Source organism: Phaenicophaeus curvirostris, chromosome 10 (genome assembly GCF_032191515.1).
Source record: "Phaenicophaeus curvirostris isolate KB17595 chromosome 10, BPBGC_Pcur_1.0, whole genome shotgun sequence".
Taxonomy (NCBI): Eukaryota; Metazoa; Chordata; class Aves; order Cuculiformes; family Cuculidae; genus Phaenicophaeus; species Phaenicophaeus curvirostris.
In genome coordinates, this window is record NC_091401.1 from 638,269 (window position 1) to 661,622 (window position 23,354).

Below are 23,354 nucleotides of genomic sequence, written 5' to 3' on the forward strand. Positions count from 1 at the left end.
TAATGGATCCTGCCTTGGGCAAAGGATGGACCAGAGACATCTTGAAGTTCCCTTCAGATCTACTTTGCACAACTTTGCTGAAGAAATGGACTTGCTGTTATTAAAATACAGACAGGTGTCCTTTTCAAATAGCCTTCCAAGATGCTACAGCATTTTGTGAGGGTTTCTTGCTAGCACAGAAACAGAACGTGGTCAAACTGACTCAGCTGATCTCACCCTGTTTCTAGCCAAAACACTCCTAGGCCTGAAAGCCACATCCTTGAAATGATTTCCAGCCTCTTGACCAGCACGTGCTAGCTGACTGTTGTACGGCTGAGCCGGCAGGTTGGGGCAAGCCTAATTAAGTTCACAGTTCTCCTTTGGGGTGGATTTTATTGTATTTTTTTAAAGAGAGATTCCTCCAATGGATTTCCTACATTAGATAATCAGTGAGCCCATACTGCACCCACACAACACTGTTTGAAGAGTCAGGACTTGAAAAACTGAAGTTTGGAAAACCACCCATATTACTTCTAGCATTTAACCTTTTGCAATGGCATTTTCAAGCCTTCAAAGCTATGGGTCTGAAAAATGTACTTGCATGAAAAAAGTGAATATGTACATACAATGATTATTTAAAGAAGCGGAATTTCACACATACTCCAAATATTGCACGATCCACAATAAATTCATAAGGAGACACCAAAGACCATTCCTGCAATCTTGTGAGACTTTTCATGCCCCAGTTATGAACTAGGCTGATTGCATTTGACAGACAGCATTATCACAGGCACATTTAGTCGTGTTAGTCTCCATTTGGTCCTCCCTGGAAACACAGACCGGTTGAGAGGGTAACTGCACAGAAGATTCCTTTTTTCTCCTGTCATTGCCCTTGATTTTAAACACTAGACAGAGGTGAGAGAAAAAAGTGCGGATTATAGTAATTTTCTCCAGTGACCACTCCATGAATAAGGGTTTGACATGCACCATTCTGTGTGTTCTACCAGAAGCGACTGACGAGACAGTTAGTACCACTTATCTTAGTGGTCATGGAAAGGAAAAAAGGCACAGCTATTAGGAACATAGTTGAAATCTCCGGAAAAGAAAACAACACTCTTTATAGAGTAGGTCTATGCCACAACTAACATGAAAACTAAACAAAATGAGAACATGAGAATGAATACAGAAAAACAAACCAAAGCACTGGGGAGAGGGGAACGTAGCCACTGATGAATATCAAATGTGTCTTAATATCTTAGTTCTGCTTTTGAGAGAGATCACAGCACTAGCCTACCCACAGATAGCCCAGAGCCCAGCACTAACTTCATTTTATAACACATAGAAACAAAAAGTGTGGTTTATAGTCTCAAGTGCAAGGCCCCAGCACACTCATTTTGACGTGACACACTTTCTCGCTTGATGCTACTGTTCCTCCTTTCTGAAGCTCTCCTTGCCGTGGCTATAAACGTAAGGATGACCTGCCCTTACTGCCACCAGTTAAGCACGGTTCCGAAAGGATCACACCCTCGCTAGCAAGATATAAGTATGGAATAAATAGGTATAAATTAGTAAATAAATGTATGAAATAAATAGGCATTTTCCCTACTATGTCCTGTCACCTCTTTCAATGAAAATCCCTGAAAATTTTCCTCAGCCTGTCATTAATGGAAGATGAGTACTTGAGAACAAAGAAATTAATTGAAATACAAAGATTACACTGTCCACATAACATCCAGCTACGTGATTACAGACACATTCCCTAGGAACATCAACTTGGTGTTTAACTTGAGAGTTTTCTTTCTCTTGCTAACTTCGATTTTGTTTCTATGGGGCTTAGGTCCATACGAAATCTGAAAGGACAGGCAGCAGCTGGACTGGGGTTTTTGGTTGGGTTTTGCTTTTTGAAGGGGTTCTTTTGTTTGGTTTGTGGGTATTTTTAAGGCCAAATACACACTGGAACCATGTACATTTAGCCTTCTTCAAGGATATCTAATTAGATACCTAAGCACAGGTCAGAAACTGCCCAGATTCTCAAATCTGGACTTATTAAAATAAAAATAACCATGGACAGTCTTTCATAAAACTACAATTTTTTTTCCTATATCAGCTTCACAAAACACTGAAAATATTAATGGGATGGGAAAGGAACTGTTGGACCTCTGATACTCTGGCACAAATGAAGACTGATATGTTATACTATAGAATAACTTCTCCACGCTTATAAAAATATGGCCTTAAAAGAAATTCTACATTACAATTCTATTAAATGTACAGCTACTGAATATTGTTAATGTAACAGCTGTATCTATTTTCAGTTTTCTCCTACTAAATATATTACACCAATTGCATTTTCCATAAAGACCTATAATAAAACTAATGATATTATGGAACAAAATATAATTATGTGACATTAAAGCAGAAATTTAAAACAGAAATAAGAGTTTACTCCAACAATATAAAAAGACAAGATCCTTAAAAAAAAGCAGATCGAGTTTTTTTTCCAAACAGGCAGGGAAAATCCAAGTCTTTCAAGGGAATTAATGGGCTCAACCACTTTTATAATATTATGTCTGAATTGCAGATTGTGAAGGCAAATGTACAGTATTACCTGGAAATCAACTTACTACCTGGAAATCAACTATTACTATCAGTGAATATGCACCAAGTATTTTCCCTCACAGATCCCATAATACTTCTGAAAACGTAAATAATTCAAATAAATAAATTAAAATACTAAATTGAAATAAAATGAAAGCTTTATGACAAAATCCAGTGTGCCCGTGCAAGTTCAGAATTTCAAAGGATGATTGTCTACAAGAGGAGTAAACCACTAGCTCATGAAAAACATGGTGATTGTCCCAACATAAAAAAAACCAAGGAAAATCATCAGGTTAGCAAATCCTCAGTCAACAAAGAGTTTGTAAAATTATCAGTGGAAACAACACATGTGATTAACATCCCTGTCAGGATCCCACGGGAATGCAAGCAAAGGAAGCAAACATGAGATGGAACACTCATAGCAACAGAAAAATCCCCAACACCAGAAAGGGCATCTTTTCACTAGATACCTATCATCATTCTTAAATAACCCTACCTAAAGATTTCACAGATAGATTAAATCCTTGCTAAAAAAAAAAATAAAAAAAATCTAAGTTTCTCTTATTGTTTTCCACAAACATTTGGAGGAGCAAATCACATGTATGCCAAAGTTACCATTACGAGAAACAAGTGTCCTCAAATATATTACAGATAACTGTCGGGCATTCCAAGTCTCATCCCACACTTCTCGTTTCTTTTAATATATAGTTGCTTCTTGATGAATCCATGAAAAAGTTAATTTAACAAGTACTTTTTCCATTGCTTCAAAAACCAGTAACTGAGTCAGACACCTTATGCCGAGCATCTCTGTATGAAGCACTCCTACTCTGATTATAATTAGCACCTCCCAGTAGGAGGCTGTCTATTTATCTCTGAATGGACACTGATTATGCCTCCGTGAGTAAGTAAACTCGGTGCCACAGGAACTGATCAGCAGACAACAGTGTTTCATGCTGTGGTTGCTGTATCCATACATACATGTTTTTTGAGGTTTTTACTACCTCTGGCTAAATTTATCTGAGTCCCCTCCACTGATCATCCCCAGTGCGTTTGTGGTTGAGGACTAAGGATGTTCTGTGCAGTTAAGAATCACAGGGCACCATAAGTGACAAACCAATCTTGACATTAAAAGGCAGTTAAATATATAAAAAACATTCATGCATCCCTGTCCTGCTGGGTATGAGTTCACACCAGTATATGCTTTAGGGGAAAACAGCTAATAACAATTCTTACATGATGCTGTGAAATATTGGTTTTGGCCAAGTGCTTTGACTTAATTGCTTACCGAACACACCTGTATTCCACAAGAACGAGGAAGTTCCTTTCCTTATAAAAGATTAACAGTCTTAAGCACTACAATCTTTTTAACAACTGCATCTCTTTAGGATTTTCAGAAGAGCTAGAAAGCCTTATTAATCTCCCTTTTCTTCAAAAACCTATTTCTAATGAAACAGGGAACTTAAGAGAAAACTTCCTTGACATATAAAAGCACTTTTTTCTGCTTAAGAAACTCACAATATGACATAATAAGTGTTACGAAAAATAGACTTAATAAGGGTGAAAACTTCTATATGACATCCATCCATCAATCTGAGCAAAATATCTTCAAAACTTCCATTAAATTTTCTGCCCATGTCTTGAGAGTTACAAAGTACTAACACAGTAACATGAGATTGGAGCGACTTTAATTGGTTGCATAGTTTGTGCATTTACAGGTTTAGAAAGGAAGCAGAACGGGAAGAAAGAAAGCAGGAGCTGTCTCTACTAAACAAAATTAACTACATTTTACTGTAGGCAATTGCATTGATTCATTTCCATAAAAGCAAATTCAAATTTAATTCCATAGTTTTTGTGCTTTCATTAAAAAAATATACACTGACAGTGGAAGCATGCAGTATTGTGCCGTTGCTTCTGCTTCACAACAAACAAGCAGACATATTCATTGTAAAAGATGTGTCATTTCAAAGCCTATGGGCCAATAGCCAGGTCCTGAGCACTCAACACATCCTTCAGATTACATTACCTCTGCACCCTAAATTCATTTTACAAATGCTAATAACCCCATAATGCAATCCATAAACTCAAGTGCTGCCATTAACATAGGTTCCTACCTGCGAAGGGAACGGGTGCATCTTTATCCAAAGCCACAAGGGGAGGATCCAAAATGACGGTATCATTGTTTTCAGTCATGATTCCGTGGTACGATGTCTCAATCCAGGGCTTGTGTTTGTTCACTAGAAAAGAAAGCGTACACCTAATTAATTTGATTTATTTTACATCCTTTTAGCTAATTTTATTTTTAAAGTGAAAGTATTCGACAGAAGTCCAGTATTAATGTTACTACTCTAAAGCCATTGACAGGATCCCAAAGTATTTCCTCAACATTAAGTATTAAACCAAAATACTATGCATATTGTACCACAACACACTGATGAGAAAACCAACACTTACAGACATCTGCCCAATTAAATCACAAAACCATCAAAGCACTTCTAACACATTCCCAACTGTCAGACGTAATTAGGGTCACACACTTTTGAAGGAATTGCTTTAAGTTGTTAAACTCTGAAGCAGGAGAAGGGATGTCCGGAGAAATAAAACTCTTGTCAAGATGCAAACCAAGCAGAAGGGCAGGTGAGAATATTGAAATTGTGGTCAACTTCTCATTTTATACTTTTGGAAAATTATCTAAAACCCCTTCTGTGTTCTGTATATTGGAGATAAAAAAATAACTTCTACATTTTAATCCCTTTGATAAAAGCCACCACCAGCTTTAGTTATGCTTAAATGCGTTCTGATGTTTTTCTGGAAAATCTATCCTTCAAATACAGCTGCTGAACATTCAGGTATCTGGTCTTGAGGTTCGTAATTTAAAGTAGGGGATACACCGCATATCATCAGATTGTCTTACCCCTCAACCCTTTCAATGTGTGTCCCTCTCACAAAGCATCTCCTATTTACTGGACAGTATGAAGATCCATTTTTTCCTTCCTTTTCTATTTTGTAAGAGGTTTAGCTTTTCTTTGCTTATAAAAAGCACTTTGTTCCCGCAGCCACAAACTGAATGTTATGTTTTTGTAGCTCCTACATAAGGAATACAACAGTGCTAGCCCAAACAAATTACAACTTAAAGGATTTATTACCCCAGGCATCAGGAAATCTCACACTAAAGAGTATCTAGCACACTTCAAGTCCAGACACCACGCCATTTTTTTACCTGTTTTCCAGATGTGTGTGCCAGATGTACATCTGGTGAGGTAACAGAAACCCTCCCAAAGATGGAGGGTTGACACTAAAACCGAAACCAAATTGAACCAGATAAGATTATTTAAAATAACCCCACTACAAAAACAAACAAACAAAATCCACACACACAAACCCTAAACACTTTCCTGCCTTGCCTTCTGTAAAACCCTAAGACAAGAATGAGTTTCAAGCTTATCCCACATAGTTTCTTCCATACAAACCCAGTAGCAAAAAACCACCATGACAACAGAGGGGGCTCTGGGCCCAGTGCACAGGACAGGCAATTAACAAATTTTGTTGTTTACTGGCTATTTTGAAAAGCAAACAAATATATTTCTGTCAAATCACAGTTCATTCTTATTCCCTCTTGTTTCTTTGTTTAATAATTAGGAAATTGCGGAGCTAGGAAGAATGATCTGAGGTCCTTTTAAAGCTGAATTATTTCATATTCTAACTGCTCATATGAGAATTCTTTTATATGTTGCAATATATATTCCTTCAGAGGAAAGCTTCCTTATCTTCCCAGTGCCCACTTCTGCAATAACTAAGTGATGGGAAGATTAAACTCAGGATGCATCAGGGAAAGGTGAAATGGAAAATAAGGAACTTGGATCTCTTCATCTTGTAATGACTGCGCAGCCAGAGGAGAGATTGGTGAGTTTATGTAACGGGATGAAGGCCAAAACTCTTGTCAGTGTTGAAATATAAGAAGTGACGGATGCAATTTCAGAGCTCTGCATGGCTTTTGGCATTTAGTTTGCAGGGCAGTTGCAGTATCTGTGATTTGAATATATGAACTGCCTCAACATCCAGATACACAAATATGCTCCACTTGTACCCTAATAGGACCCAAATCTTTGACTGACACATGCTATACAGAGTAAGAGATGATCTGTTGATTGAAGGCAGCTACAATTTAACAATAACGAACCAGTAAAATAGGAATTCGCATGAAAAGGGAAGTCTTTATGAAACTCAAAGTTAAAGTACCAAAGCCAGCTTTTCCATCCTCCTGGTTCTGTTAGTTGCCTCATCTCTCATGAAACCAAAACCACACCAAAGAACCGAACCTCCCGCAAACTAAAACCTTTCCTCCTACAATAGATTCCACAGAACAGAACAGGTGACACCTTTGCTTAAGAAACAGTCTCTGTATTCAATAACTGCAATTCTGCAAGCTTTATCTTTTCTTCCATTAGTGTCCCATGAGCAATAACAACCATCAAATGAGTGACAGCAACATAATTCCTTTAACTGTGTCTGTGTGGGAAGAGAACAAAGCACATCAGAAACAAGTTCTACAGTTCAGCCCTAAACCTGGGAGGCAGGATTTTAGGAGGAAGAAAGGAACAATAAACCAAAAGCAAAGTACAATAAAAGGTCAAATTATTTGCAAGCTCTTAGGACGTACATCTCCAAAGGAAATGTGCTCTGGCCTTAAAGCCCATCCAGTCCCACCCCAGCCATGGGCAGGGACACTTCCTGATAATGGGTCAGGCTGCCCAAGGCCCATCCAGCCTGGCCTGGAACCCCTCCAGGGATGGGGCAGCCACAGCTTCCCTGGGCAGCCTGGGCCAGGGCCTCCCCACCCTCAACATGAAGAAGTTTCTCCTCATGTCTAGTCTACATCTGCCCCTCTCCAGTTTATACCCACTGCCCCCAGTCCTATCACTCCAAGCCTTTGTGAACAGTCCCTCCCCAGCTTTCTTGTAGCCCCTTCAGGTACTGTAAGGTCGCTCCAAGGTCTGCTCAGAGCCTTCTCTTCTCCAGGCTGAACAACCCCAACTCTCTCAGCCTGTCGAACACAATGAAGAAGAGCCCTCTGAAGAATTCTGTCAGTCGATGCTACCCAAACAGGGATTCCAGCACAGTTGTTTCATGGACTGGTTATCAATATATTGTAAATAACTCAGATATTTAAAGCGATGCTGAGGAACATACAGATCACTAGTAAACATTGTGAAGCAGACAGCGTGTTGCCATAGGGAACAAACAACAACAACAAAATCAATAACAATGCAGAAAAGCAAGAGTAATCCCCTAATAGCACCAAAGACAAACCTCATTGAGGAGTTACAGATCTGCAGGGTGCCCTGTTTAAATAAAGAACAAATTTGCACATCTAACGCCTCTCCAGTTGCCTGAAATATTAAACCCAGGGAATTCCAGCTGCTGGTATTTCTTCCTATAAATGGTCTCAATTATGACATCTCTAAATTGAACACTGTTACTATTACAGAACACTGGACATTTTCACATTTGCTGAGCAGATTTTCAAATGCACTAGCTTTTCAGCACCTTATAATTCAGCTTTTCTTTGTAAAACAGTAACAAGTTGAAGTTTTAAAAATGGAAATTAAAGTAACTTAGGTTTTATGCAGTTACATCTCAAAACCTGTCACAATACTCTGGAGTTGAAAATGGTATTTTGAAGAAAGCAAAGTTAAAACACTTTTAGATTATGAAGCTAAAAGGCGGAATTTACAGACATAAGGAGGAATTTCTTCATGATGAGGGTGGTGAGGCTCTGGCCCAGGTTGGATCTTTAAGGTCCCTTCCAACCCTAACAATTCTATGATTCCAAATGAAAAATACTCTTAAGACATTGTAGCATTTATAAAATTCTGTGCCGCATTACTCTGATAGCACAGATTCTTGAGTGCTATCACAAATTTAATCTCACTGAAATGCCAGGCTCCTACACATAAGCCTACGCATTTGGAAATCTTGGAAAACAAGCTAAACCCTAATGACATGGATTTAAAACAGTAGTAATTTTTTAAAAAATAGACTAAAATATTGATGCTCACTGTCCATTATTTATTCAAAGTTACAGATTTCCACACAGCAGGGGCTGAAGGATATTCCAGTAGAGAGAACCCGATTACGTAAAGGACAGGTAGTGCTTCAAATAGAAAATTTCACTTGAAAGAGGAGAGTGATCTTTTTCTTTATTATGGGTACCACACTTGCCATATTTGCCAAGTTGGTTTTGAAATGGTCATTAACAAAAAGAGATGCTTTCTTCCTTGATGAAAACGAAGAAACTCAAATACCTTAAGAGAAGAGGGAAAAATAGGAAGAGTGCAGGAAACAGAGATACGGGTAAATTGTAGACATGTTTCTGTGAGCCAAGGGTTGTAAAGCTGGAAGATTAAGGGAAAGAGGTAACCATGCACAGAAACACAGAGGCTGGGGGTTTAAGATAACTTTACAGCAGGTATCCTCTGGATGTCTTGCACCATTTTAGGATTAGGGTTAAACCAAAAATGGGCTACGCATTATAATCACTGTATGCTGAAAGATGTACACATATAAAATGGTACCCACTTGCTATGTACAAGCCACAGCTTCATGTTAGCACATCCTGTTCATGTGCTAAAGTCCAGAATAAGCAATTAACTGTAAAAATAACTCTCAGTAGGGTAGGCAGGAATACACTCCGGAGAAATACAGAATGAAGTTCATCTGCAAGTATTTCCACATTTTCTATTCAGATATCTCTTAAATTGATACGTACATCAAAATAAAAGTATCCACTGACTGTCCACTCTCACCCCAAACCTCTCTCCAGATTATGCCCTCGAATACTGGCATTTATTACATGATCCCACATATTAATAAAACAATGATTATATAACTTTTACTCCCATGACTGCACAAAATGGACAGTAATTGTGGTGTTGTCTGTCTCAATCACAGCAGAAAGCAAGAATGTAGTAAATAACGCACAGGAGGATAAAGATAACGAGGGAGTGTCTTCTGCTTAAGTATCACTACAGTGGGGTGGTGCCCATGATGGTCACTTATTATAGATTGTCTATTTTCTCCTAAAGAACAACAGGTTTTGGGGGACAGGGTCCAACTCCTTTTAACTTTTATACAGTGTCCTTATTAGTTGTGGTCCTTGACTGAAGCTTAGACACACTCAAAACAAATAATAATCTGTCTCCCCCCAAAAATCAATAGCAATGTGGGTGTTCTAACAGTCAAAACCTATGTGTTTTAGCCATCCGAGACAGAAGAATGCACGCAATTACATGGGCTATACAACCAGTGCATCAAGCATAAGGACATCCTGCTTTTCAGAACAATGCTGCATTTTTTAGCCATATTCTGTCTACACTTAAATTTTCTAGAAGTTTTTTTATTTATAGAAGTTTATTTATTTCCTTTTAAGAGCTTCGTTTAGACCAAAGAACTGCCTGAAATAAATATTTTTTTAAGCTTTGAGACTGTTTCTGATTATAAGCAGCTCTGACTTTATAACATAATGCTTAATTTGTCTTCTACGCTCCTCCTCATTAACAACGCAGCTTTTATTTTTGCCAAGGCAATCTGCCTTCTCTCAGTACATTTTCTACAGACTTAAGCCTAAAGATATCACTCATCCTACTTGAATAGTGTAATCTTTCCTCAAAACTGTCTCACCCACCTCTTCTGCATTTCAACCTGAAACTAGCAATGGCCTCTTACTTTTCTTTCTTCTCTTCCCCCTCACTGTCCTCAGTGTCTCCTGATTTCTAGATGATTTGAAACACATCAGCCTGTTAACAGAGAAATTAGGCTGCAGACAGCATAGTTTCTAACATTCAATACACACATTAGCAAATATTCCCTCCTCACATCCACACTTATGTATGTAAATAATAAACTCTGAGTGTATTTGGTGCTCAGAGAGTGTGGCAGAATTTCCCTGTATTAGGGGTCACAATGACCAGGCACTGATCCCTGTTCCAGTCAGAGCTGGCCTGTGACATTACGCCAACTAATAACACATTCCTGTTCCCATGTGGCTCCAACCACAGTGCCAAGAGGCTTTTTAGATCTCAGCCTCTTTAGGAATGACAGCAATCTATCCACTTCCACAACGTTTTAAGACAGCTTTCCAGCAGTACTCCAACTAACCTCCTTCCACAATTGTCCCTTGCGCTTTAGCTTGATGACATAAACGAGTGAGGAAGGAGATACTCAGACACAGGCAAGAAGCCTAGAGTTCACCTGAATGTACAGGATACCTTTTTTCCCTCCATCTATTATTAAACATGAATGAAACCAGCACTCTGGGCTCTGCATGGCCTTTCAGATACAAATTTAAATGTTATGCAAAAGTTTCTTATTGAGTTTTTCCTCCTTCAGAAATGACTAGTTTCTGTTTTTATTTCTGCCCTACTCAACATAAATGTTGAGACCGCTCCTCGAATCCTGTGTTCAGTTCTGGGCCCTCACCACAAGAAGGATGTTGAGGCTCTGGAGCGAGTCCAGAGAAGAGCAATGAAGCTTTTGAAGGGGCTGGAGAACAGGCCTTATGAGGAACGGCTGAGAGAGCTGGGGGTGTTTAGCCTGGAGAAGAGGAGGCTGAGGGGAGACCTCATTGCTCTCTACAACTACCTGAAAGGAGGTTGTGGAGAGGAGGGAGCTGGGCTCTTCTCCCAAGGGACAGGACGAGAGGGAATGGCCTCAAGCTCCGCCAGGGGAGGTTCAGGCTGGACATGAGGAAAACATTTTTCACAGAAAGGGTCATTGGTCCCTGGCAGAGGCTGCCCAGGGAGGGGGTTGAGTCACCTTCCCTGGAGGGGTTTAAGGGACAGGTGGACGAGGTGCTGAGGGACATGTTTTAGTGTTTGATAGGAATGGTTGGACTCGATGATCTGGTGGGTCTCTTCCAACCTGGTGATTCCATGATTCTATGATTCTATGTTTCTATGAGACGGGACACAGCCCACACAGCACCACAGTTCCTTTGTATGCACATTGCTTGTATTTTGACAATGTAGCTATATTTCACCATCAAAACCAAAATACGTGTCTCAAAGGCGACATCTAATTTTGAGAAACTCTGGAAAACTGGATGTGATCAATACTCTTTTCCTCCAACAAGATATTCTATAATACTAGAATAATTAATTTCTCAGAACAGCTTGCCATGATGTGTGCAGAAGATACTCTGTTTATGTCTATAAATTCATTTGGCATTCATTTCTGTCTCCCTGATCTTAACAACAGCAAAGCTTCAATACATTACTTATTAGTATTCTTTGATATTTACACAGATCACTTCTTAATTACTGCTACCTGCTGTAAAGAGAGTTTGGAGGCCAGGGTAGAAAATGTTGTTTGTCAAAGGGAAGATGGAAGAAAAATGAAATTGCATCTTGTACACATTTTAGGGGTTTTTTTAGTTAATTCATTAAGTCTCATACATAAGCACCAAATACTATTTTTCCCTGCTTCATCAGTTTGTCCTTAATTATTAACTGCTTCTATGAATTGCTAATAAGGACGATTGATTTTGACCCATGACATATCAGCTTTTGTCCTACAATGTTGCAGATGAAATTTGTAATAAAATATGTCCCATTTCATGCTTTTTATTGCAAAAGGTATGGAACAATGAATGATAATTATATATTTTACAGTTCATTCACTTCAAACTGATCATTTGATATTCATTACTCCAATGACAGACACGTCCTGTCAGTTTTACCCCTCATTATGCACATAATATCTGCATTTGAGCAAGCAAGAGAATTTTGAAAGGAGACTTCAACCAATTTTCAACTTGAAAAAAAAAAAAAAAATGCCACCAGCTTATCTTGTTACGTTAACTTTAGTGGCTGCTGTCAAAGGAACATTTGAATAAAATCACATTTCTGTTATTTCTTACAACTTTGTTAAAAAACTAGGTTTGAGCATAATATTATACAACTATATAAATTGTTCCTATGAAATCGGAAGAAAAGGTCAAAGCTCCTGGACATGTTTTCAAGAAATACACTTTGACTTCAATTTTTCCCAATATTTCAGATCTTACGGATTTCAGAACACAGAAATCATTATTTTTGGTATTTCAAAAGGTCACCTTGGTGATAGCCAATGGTTACTTCAAAAGGTGGGTAATATAAAGGAGGACTGTTTTTTTCTGGGCATCCCAAAGCAACAGCTCCAGACAGTTTCTATATACTATTTTCACATAAGAGCTGTCTGGATACTCTTTTTCTAAAGCTCCTTTCCTCAGAAATAATTGGTGATAATCAGAATCTTTCGTCCATTGATTGCATGTTCAATGATATATTCAAAGGACACACTGCCCTCAGAAAATCTGAGTTGGTAATATAAAAGTGGTCTGATCTTCATGCTTTTAACATCCCCAGACAGCTTCTGGGTCCAAAATATGAGGTTCTAATATAAGAAACAAGACATGTGAAATATAAAATACAAAGAACAAGTGAGTATAGGTCAAAGGCAAGCACACATAAGAAGTCATACCAGAAAATATACCTCAATGCAAACCAAGAGAGGATAAAATGAAGCTTTCTGATAACCACAGCTAAACCCTATCAATGAAAGAGCATATATGCAGGGTAACAATAGAAGGGAAACAACTAAGATAATCTGTTAACTCACCAGCCTTGTAAGAACCTTTGCTACTCGTTTATGTAGAACCTTCTCTACTACTATTATGCTTTTGTAGATAAAACAGAAGAAAAATTTTAAAAAACCCAAACAAAAAAACCCCAAACCATTTAACTCTATTTTTTTATGGTTTTGAAACGTCATTCATTTAAGATTCACCCACATTAACTTGACAGTGACACTTAAAAACAATAAAATTGATATATATCAAAGTGTAGCAAGAAACAGCAGAGATAATTGAATGTTTGCATCAAGCCTTGGAACCCAGGAAAGCGTCTGCAACTACATAAATGCAGTAATGATTACTCCACCATCATGTAAACACACATTCAGCAAGGCTGATGCAGGGATTGGGTGGTTGGCTGTGTTTATATCAGCACGTATTCAACACTGCTCATCAACCTTTACTGTTACAGCAGGGCTGAAGAAAAACAAAACAAAACAAAACAAAACAAAACCAAAAACCAACAAAAAGGGCAACAAAAAAAGAATAAGGTTTAAGGTAGTCCATCCTTCCTAAAACAAACAGAGGGAAAAATGTTTTCTATATTTTTCCCCATGGAAATAAGGTTAAACAACAAAAAAGCCTAACCTGGCTTTAGAACACAGGATATCTCATACAGAACTGGTATTAGTAATAGAATCTACACGCTGCATTCACCTCATGTCTAAAGCAACTGAAGCCCCTCGCCCAGAAGGGTCAAAGGACTGCTGTGGTTCAGCCAGAAGGAGGAAAAGGGGACCACTTGTATTTGACTGCTCTCACGTATCAGTAGTCCCTAAACACCATGGGAAAAAAACCCAAAACTGCTGTCAGAGGGGCATGCAATCAAGAGCAGGGCTCGGCAACCTTTCAAAAGTACCTTTTTGTCAAAGCAAAACTTTGAGAGACTTTGCATCAAGGATGCTAACTCGAGTCTAGCAACAGCAGCAGCCGCTCACCATTACAGCCCTTCTGGGTTGGACCCGAGCTTGCAAACAGCGCTCTGGCATCACGGCTCACGTAGTGAGATCTTAAAGGAGCTCTGCAGAGCAAGGCTTGGGGAGCTGCTGCCGCTCACAGATACACATCAGATGAGACTATTCTAAGGTATCAAATGTGTTCGTACATTTTAACAAGATGCGGATGACAGAGGGAATGATGACAAGCAAGCTGCCCTAACAAATGCTGCACATATTTTCATCAATCTTACTGCTGATACTACACAGCACATTTGCATAACAAAGTGGTAAAACCACACGGGCCTTGTGCTTATATTATTGTGAGGAGGAATGCAGAAAAAGTCACTGAAGTTGCTAGGTAGAGCTCTTGTTAATTAAATACTGCCTTAAATAAGAGCCATGTTCACAAAATAACTCATCTGCTCTTTTCTGCCTCACACCAGCAATAATTATTCTTCCTTTCACTGCTTTTTGCTAAAATTAAAACTGAAGAAAAAAAAGGAATCACTAAGATGATTGTGCAGATCACATGGAGTAAAATCGCAAGGGGTCAAGCAACTGATCCAAAGACGATCACAAATCTATAGGCACTATAAGCGCAAAGATACGCTACATTTGAGCAGCCTGGTCTAGTAGGAGGTGTTCCTGCCATGGCATGGGGGTTGGAACTGGATGATCCGTAATGTCCCTTCCAACCCAAAACATTCTATGACTAGATTACAGTGGAATGGCTGAAAGTTCTTGTGCCCTGCCTTTTCTCCATGTTTTTGACAGATAACTCTGCTCTCTCAAGGCTGGGACTCGGTGCCCAGTTGGGACTGAGCTCTTGAACTACTTCAAACTTTCAGCTTGGTCTATCAAGTTAAACAAAATCTCCCCACAAGCAGCACCTCAGCTGCTTTCCACATTCCTCCCTTTGATCACAACCCACTACTACTATTTACAGTTTATCAGGATTTTGCACTCTAGGACTGGAAGTGGAATCAAGAAGGGTGATGGCTGGGTTTTTTTTTTTTCCTTCCCCAAGGAACAAAATGGTTTTGGTTTGGTTGGGTTTTTTTTGTTTAGAGCAACAGAACCTGTTCAGATACCTTAATGGGGAACTTTACAAGCAGAGGCAGTTTTTAGCAGGCTCCGTTCTTTCAGTCATCGTGATCTTCAGTCCTGAAGGAGTAGGTCAGGCAGGTAAAGTGCCTGCACTTAGGTCATGTCCCATACACTTGCAGGGAAAGCACTGCAAGAGGAAAGTTATCCTCCTGTAACACTATGAGGTGACACCAGCACATAATGGTGCAGGCAGCACAGTGCCTTTTTGGTGTAGAGATCCACCAGTCACCTGGAAAATCTAGAACTAACAGAGGACTGAGGGAAAAGGCAGGTCATTTCTTCTGCACTAGCAGCTTTTAGTCTTTGCTGCCACTGACTGAAGGACACTGTCAAAAAATGGGTTTAAAGGAAGAAAATGAATGTCACATCAAATCAACTACAATGACTGAACTTAACAATAGGGGAAAAAAGGTATTTGTCTGTAAACAACATTTGTGACAATCTTCTTTTAAGAAAAACATCAGTTATATTCCATAGAGAAATGTTTTGGCCAGATTCATTACCAAACTGTTTTTACCAGAACCCTGTGCAAGTCATAATTTCATAAATACTTGAAACCTGTAAGCCAGTGCTGCTGCCAGAAGCTTCCCTGGCTACAGTGTTCCTGTAACTCCTATCTCATACTTCCATCCCACCCCAAACAAGGACAAGGAGAGTATCTGAACAGGTTCTGTTGCTCTAAACAAAAAAAAAACCCAACCAAACCAAACCAACAATTTTGTTCCTTGGAGAAGGAAAAAAAACCCAGCCATCACCCTCCCTGATTCCACCTCCAGTAACAAACAAGAAAACGAAATCCTCCCACACCCCCCCCTTCTCCCCTAGCAATGGTGTCAGGAAGCTTTGGAGGACGTAACAAATACCTCAAGAAATGTGCAGATTTAGAAAGCTTCTGTGCAAACAACAGCATTCCAAATTCCACATCTCAGCTATATCAGAGCAATCTGCAATAGTACCACAGACCTGAAGGAGATTACTCTAGTTTCAGGCCAATATACCAGCCCCAGTCACGTTTTCACACAGCGAGCAGACAGGACTGCAAAATCTTTCATGAATTAATCCCAGTAAGACTCCAAGAGTATGTCTAAATTAAATTGAAAATTCAGCTTGTGTTGTTCCAGCTTCTGACACTACTTCTGGTTTTACCTATACTCAGGTTGCACTGTTTGCAACAGTGGGAAACAAACAAAAAAAACCCAGTGGAAATTAATGGGAAACAGCTCACACCACCCTGCCTCCCGGGGTCCCCAGTGTTTCCAGCACGCCGCCAAAGCAGACTGCCATCCTGTTCCACGTGCATTCTGCAGATCGAACAGGAACATTGGTTCAGGTGCTGCCTCTTCAGAGGAGGGTGGAATCAGAAATCACACATCTCCATTGTACCATTGTATTTTTTTTTTCCTTTTGCAGGTAGACAAACAATACACACATCCAGAAAGGAAATGGATTTACAATTCTTTCTCAGAACTTGGCACTAAATATATTACAGTAATTCTTTTAGTCCTTGGACACGAAATCATTAGGTATGGGCTATTACTTGCATTATCACTACATTACTAGATCATTATGAAAAATACAAGTTCTAATCAGCATGCCTATTTATGAAGTGTGGTGGCTTAAAGCTGCTCCCTGTACCAGCCCAAGCATTAGCACTAACCAAAATGAGGAACTGTTTTTTTTTTTTCCTGAACCGAACAAGGTTAAAATAAAAATCCTCTTTACACGAGAGATTATGACTGAGAGATTATGGCTGAGACAGTGCTCAGATCCAAAGAACATCAAAAGGATTCACAACGTCGTTCGCAGCAGAATATTTTGCTAGCAGAAACACCAGGATACAGCACAAAATTGCTGCCACAATGAGTCTCACAGGACTGATTGTACAGTGTGGAGCCAGGATGGGCTTTGCTATTCATCAGCGTTTATACAAACCTATCACACAGCAAGTTACAAATGTAGTAAGATTCAGGGACTGAGGTTTTCTAGCTTGTTTGTCTTTTCTTTTGCCTGTGTAACTTTTTGATTATAAAGACAGCGAACTTTTTTTTCCCGTACATCTGTCAGTGTTTGCACTCATCTATCATTCTTTGTTTCTGACACTGCAGTATACTTACCTTTTCCTCTTTCTAACTTCATACATCAATATTTTTATTTATTTCTTTTTTTTATCAGTTTTGGCATAATTTTATATAATGGCCACAATATATCAATACAAATTTCCCCCCCACAAGGAACAGTGCACACCCAGATAGATTACACTGAAGCATGTTCAAGGCTACACTGAAAAAAGAAAACTTAACAGGCAATAGTTACGAGTACATTTTTATGCTTTTAAAAAGTCTCTTATCAATCTTCACCTGGAACAGCAGTTACTGTAAGGGGTCACATACAGACAGGAATTTTTAGGGTCTTTCCCTTCTGATTTCCTTCTAGGCACTACTCAGAATACAGGTAGATAAGAATAGTTGTACAGCATCGAACTGTCCCTGGGGATCTAGCAAACCTGTTTCACAGCAAATGCTGAAGTGAACAATAGGATCCCTGTTTTATGAATAAATAGGCTTCTAAATCATGGTAATTAAGAGTATATTGCAATCTTCAGACTACATCACACAAGTCACAAAATTCAAAAGAAATCACTTGAGCTGTAACTGGATTCATGAATGCTCCAAATACATTCCAGAGCAAAGTCAAAGCTTCACCATCTGTTTGGCTTTGCAACGAAATCATGAGGAAGCATGGGGTCAATTATGCCTTGGCTGGGAAGCAGAAACTACAAGCGAAAGACAGAAGTCTCTAAACTCCCAGCATTCACAGCCCCAGCTCTGGCAGCTGACAGTGCCAGTTTTGGACTCAAAACCTACAGAACAAGGAGATACACTCTAAGCTTGGCAGAAACAAGCATACAACTGACCAGACCAAATGCTTCTACCTAATGTGGATTTGACAACAGAATAAAATTTGGCAGCCCAACTCTAGCCCTGAAACAGGAGCACAATTCATCATGTGGCCTCAGACTTCAGCTACTTCTGTGTTATCAGATCAGCAAGATCTAGACAAGAAAAAGAAATCTGTGAGGAAAGCAAAGCTCCAGTTCCTCACATCCCTCAGCTGAGGGCACCCCAGGGTGCACCATTCCTCCTGACCTTTGTGCTTGCCCCATGAGCCCCACTTTTGAGTTTCAAGTTGATATTTAATCTCTAAAAGAAACATCTCCCAAAGCAATACTTTATTACAGAATAAGAAAAAAATTACATTAAAATTAATCCATCACTACCTCATCACATGAAGTAATTCATTTACTACACCATTTCCTTCATAAACTGAATTGTGGGAAAAGCTATCCTAGGAAGACACATCAGTCAGGCTGCTGGGAACTGTGGGGCCACAAACCTCTCACCTTACTGAGCACAGAACAGGGGTGCCACGAGGCAGTGATGTGCTGGTAAATAACACTGCTCATTTCTCCCAGCGGAGCCCTGAACAGTCTCCAGGGAGAAGTGTCTTCCTGCATTTCTCTCGCCGTCTCCATTTAGACTCCTGTTTTTCCACACATTATTTGCAGGTGCCTCCATTCTAATCCCTGAAGAAACCGAGGTTTTTTTTTTATTGACAAAGAGCCAGCGGCCTGTGGCTGCCTAGTGAGGAGCAGGCCAAGGGCCACCTGGCAGCAAACGGTGAGGGGCAGTGAGAGGATCACCCCTACAGACAGCCCAGTGGCAGCAAAGGTGCCGCCGGCCCCTGGGGAGACCAGGCTGGAGCTGGTGTTTCCCAGCAGCCCATGAAGAGAACCACACCAGAGCAGATACGCACACCGCACACCCCGGCAGGTGGATACCTCCCTGAAGGAACTGTCACCAAGGGAGAAGCCACATAGAATCATATAACTGCTTGTTTGGAAAAGACCTTTGAGATCATTGAGTCCAACCATATCTGTCCACCACTAAATCATAGAATCACAGAATAGTTTTTGTTGGAAAGGACCTTAAAGATCATCCAGTTCCAACTCTTGTCATGGGCAGGGACACGTCCCACTGGGTGAGGTGCCCAAGGCCCATCCAGCCTGGCCTTGAACCCCTCCAGGGATGGGGCAGCCACAGCTTCCCTGGGCATCCTGGGCCAGGGCCTCCCCACCCTCATTGTGAATAAATTCCTCCTTATGTCCAGTCTAAATCTGCCCCTTCTCCAGTTTATACCCATATCCCAGAGCACCTCATCTGCCAGTCTCTTAAATACCTCCAGGGATGGAGACTCAGCCACCTCCCTGGGCAAGTTCAGCTCTACCCTGAAGGACTGCAGCCTGGGGAGAGCCCAGGAGCAGTGTTCTTTAAGATGTGAAAAGAATAAAAAGTATAGAGAATAGACTTGTCCACTTGTATTCTTTGTTACCATCATGAATAGAGGGAGCATCACCAGTGAGGATAATACCTATTAAGTTGTCAGTTACAATATCATTTACCTTAATAACGCACAGCAACTGGAAGCTCAAAACCTGACAGATAATGCAAAGACATCTTACAGAAATGAAAGACGGAATAGCAATTAGCACAGCATAAAAGAACTTGAAGATGAAAACGAGAAGGATAAAATCCCTTCATCTATACACACAGTACAGACTTGACAGATAATATATGTGCCTTACAGACAAAACTAGAAAGGACACAGATGATTTGGTAATGATTGTTTTGTCACTAGATAAAGAACCTGCCCACTTATTTTTTTGCCACGGACAAAGCCTCGCCTCTAGGTTTCTCAGGACACTTACCACTAAAGATAGTGTTCTTTTCAACACCTCTGCAGGAAGGGAACACAGAGGAACTAGACAGACACTCCAAGTCCCTCATTCGCTTTTGAAGAAGTCCAGCCACGCTCCCCATGGAAGAAGAAAATATTTCTAGACAGGACCACCTACTGAAAACCTATGTGTAACCATTTCTGGCTGGGAGCACGACTCCTTAAATTCCTCCCAGATCTAAGGAAAGAAAGTATACTCCTTTTCATATGCAAGGTGGCAGTCACGTGAATGCATTCACAGTAAGGGTCTCTGCTTTAAAAACTAACTTGGAGATCACGATACACACAAACCAAATAGTATTATCTCTATTAACCTTATTACAATAATATTTTTGAACTATGTGAATGACAGAAATAAAAGCAATAAATTGCCTTTGCAGGAACTTTTTAATCAAAGTTGAGAGGCAAGAATAATGGTCTGTCAGTGTTCAGTTTCATCAGCCTCTAAGCTCGATCTTTCTTTAGAAAATGTAATTGAAGTAGAATGAAATGTTGAACTGACAAAAAGATCTGACATCCCCTTTTTAAGAGGGGAAACAATTCAGTTGGAGGAAAAGATGACCGCAGCATTTACTCCCTAGTGAAATTACTGTAACAGTCCCACTCAATTTTCACTTATTAACAGCAGTGACATTTAATATTGTTTTTTAAGCTTAAAATTAATACTTTGAAAATTAGCTTGTTGAGCTAATAGTGTTGAGTAATAGCGAGACAACAGGACAATTCCCATCTCTGCTACACATTCCTAATTGAACTGACAAAACTGCAATATTTAGGGGCAATAAGGAGAATATCAAATTTTATCTATGTCTTATACCGCATGCATTAGTTAATGAAATGGATGCAAGCTTTAACCGTGTTGAACAAAGAGTGTAGAACACACTTAGCACTGAATGTTCCAGTCCTAAGTCTTTAATATGAGTTAATTGACTTATGGGCATACATCTGCAGATTTTTAACATATTATAACAGATTAATTTGCTGGATCAGTATCTAAATAGATTATCTGCCATGTAAAGTGCCAAACTGCAGGCTGAGAAGATAAGCCTGTCAGAGGCAGCTCTGCTTGCATCAAGAAGAGATACAGAAGTGTCATTTGTAATCCTTCATACTAGTCACCCTTTTTGCTAGTGGTTTTTTGTTTTCTTTTTATTCGAAAGGCTGCATAGATACAGAAAAGACCCTAAAGATCAGCAAGTCCAACCAACAACCTAACACTGCCAACTCCACCACTAATCCATGTCCCTAAGCACCATATCTACACGTCTTGTAAATACGTCCAGGGATGGGGACTCAACCACATCCCTGGGCAGCCTGTTCCAGTGCTTGAGAGCCCTTTCAGTAAAGGGGTTTTTCCTAATATCCAATCTTAACCTCCCCTGGCATAACTTGAGGCCATTTCCTCTCACCCTCTCACTTGCTACCTGGAGAAGAGATCAACACTCACCTCACCACAACCTCCTTTCAGGAGCTGCAGAGAGCGATGAGGTCTCCCCTCAGCCTCCTCTTCTCCATGCTAAACAGCCCCAGGTCCCTCAGCTGCTCCCAGAATTCCTGTGCTCCAGACCCTTCCCCAGCTCCACTGCACTTCAGCTGGGCAAACAGCAAATAAACATAGAAGATCAATAAAAATAAGTTAATACTTGCCATGCGGTCTATGCACAGGCTGTTTCAGCCCCTCCAATGCATTAGACTAGCTGCTCTCCTCTTGGAACACTGGATTTCAGTGAGGTACCAGTACAAAAGATGACCAAAAGCCTATTAAAATCTATTTGCATGTACTGGGATGCTAATGGGATTATCTGAGTAGGTTACAGAAAAGATTTAATTTTAAAAAGGAAGGTTTTTTTCTCCCCACTAATGAGCTACCATTCTTATTGCATTCACCTTTAGAAATTCAATTCTCCATTCAATGATTCAGTCACAGTCACATTTTTTATTATTTTTCCTCAAGCAGGGTGGTGTTAACTTTGACTAAACCTACCCTCAAATTCACATATATTTTCCTGAGTGACAGAATCAAGTACATAGGGCACTTACTGCTTGCTCAGCCCTACAAGGAGCCACCATTGTGTCATGCTATGAGGTCACACTGTAATACGAACATTTAAATTACCTCAGTATCAAAAGAAAAAAAAAGAAAAAGGAAGACTGGGAGATAAAGTCTCCTACCTATAGTATTCTGGAATCACATGTATTATGTGTGTATGATTAATAAAAACACTTTTTAAAAGCATAAGCTTAAGCAAAGCTGGGCAGAAAATAAAATGCAAACTCAGTGCAGTGTTGTGACAGCACACAGTACAATGAAGAATGTGCAGTAATGACGTGCAGGAGCAGGCAGTATCTGCCCATGACAGGAACTTTCTTAAGCTTTACTACTGAAGACATATTTTAGAATTATGTCTTGAGAATTTATATTGCGCCCTTTCCCCCCATCCTGAAGCCTCGTCTATAAGCAGTCTGAGATTAACAGTTTCCTACAGCCAGCATCTACCGGCTATTTAAACTTGAACTGCAGAGACTTTAAGCCACAGGGTCTTTAGCACGCAGGTAACCCTCTCATACACCAGCCTGGACTGTGGCTACCGCACAAGAGCAGGCAGGAAAATCTTGATGTTCCTTCATTCTTACTTCAGCACTCTGTGGAGAGCTGCTCTCACCCATCAGTGTGACTTCCTTCTTTCTTCAAGAATCTAAATATTTACTTAATATCTCTAAAGCGGATCTATCAGCTCCAGGACAAAGAGCAAAAGAGATTATTGTAATGAGTTATTTTAACACACACCCCATGCAACGGTTTGAGGTAATACTAAACTGGATCAGTCACAATATCATAACCAGCCAGTGTTGCTTTCACTCAAAGGAGACAGAAGTACAACCAGACATAACAGCGAACTCACACAACCACCACAGTTGCCCAAAGACACACTCCTTGTACCTGCAGCTATCTAGGAGAACTACCCTTAATGAAAACTCCTTTACTTAATCAGTCTTGAGGGAAAGACCTCCCTCTCAAATCTCTGCTCCTTTATTTTAATGAATAACATTCTCTAAAATATAAACTACGACTCCTTCCCTTGCTGAGACTGGTTGAGATCTAATTTGCCATCTGCAGTCCACAAAATTAAGTCCTTGTGTTCACATTTCGATGACTTAATGCCTACGTACCCAAGCTGCAAACACGCAGTGCTCTGGGATTACCTGTATCTAAAGGCAGTTCTTCAAAGTAATGGATGCTGTACGTCATCCCAATGAAAGATCCATAAGGA

General features: G+C 39.9%; 1 protein-coding gene across 2 annotated transcripts in view; it reads right to left on the reverse strand.

Annotated features, from left to right (window-relative positions):
* Nucleotides 1-23,354, reverse strand: part of CLSTN2 (calsyntenin 2) — a 304,566-nt gene that overhangs the window by 176,600 nt on the left and 104,612 nt on the right. For both annotated transcript variants that reach the window (XM_069865032.1, XM_069865031.1), the window contains exon 2: nt 4,689-4,811. In XM_069865032.1, the coding sequence (XP_069721133.1) occupies nt 4,689-4,767 (79 nt within the window). In that variant the 5' untranslated portion in view covers nt 4,768-4,811. The remainder of the gene's footprint in view (nt 1-4,688; nt 4,812-23,354) is intronic.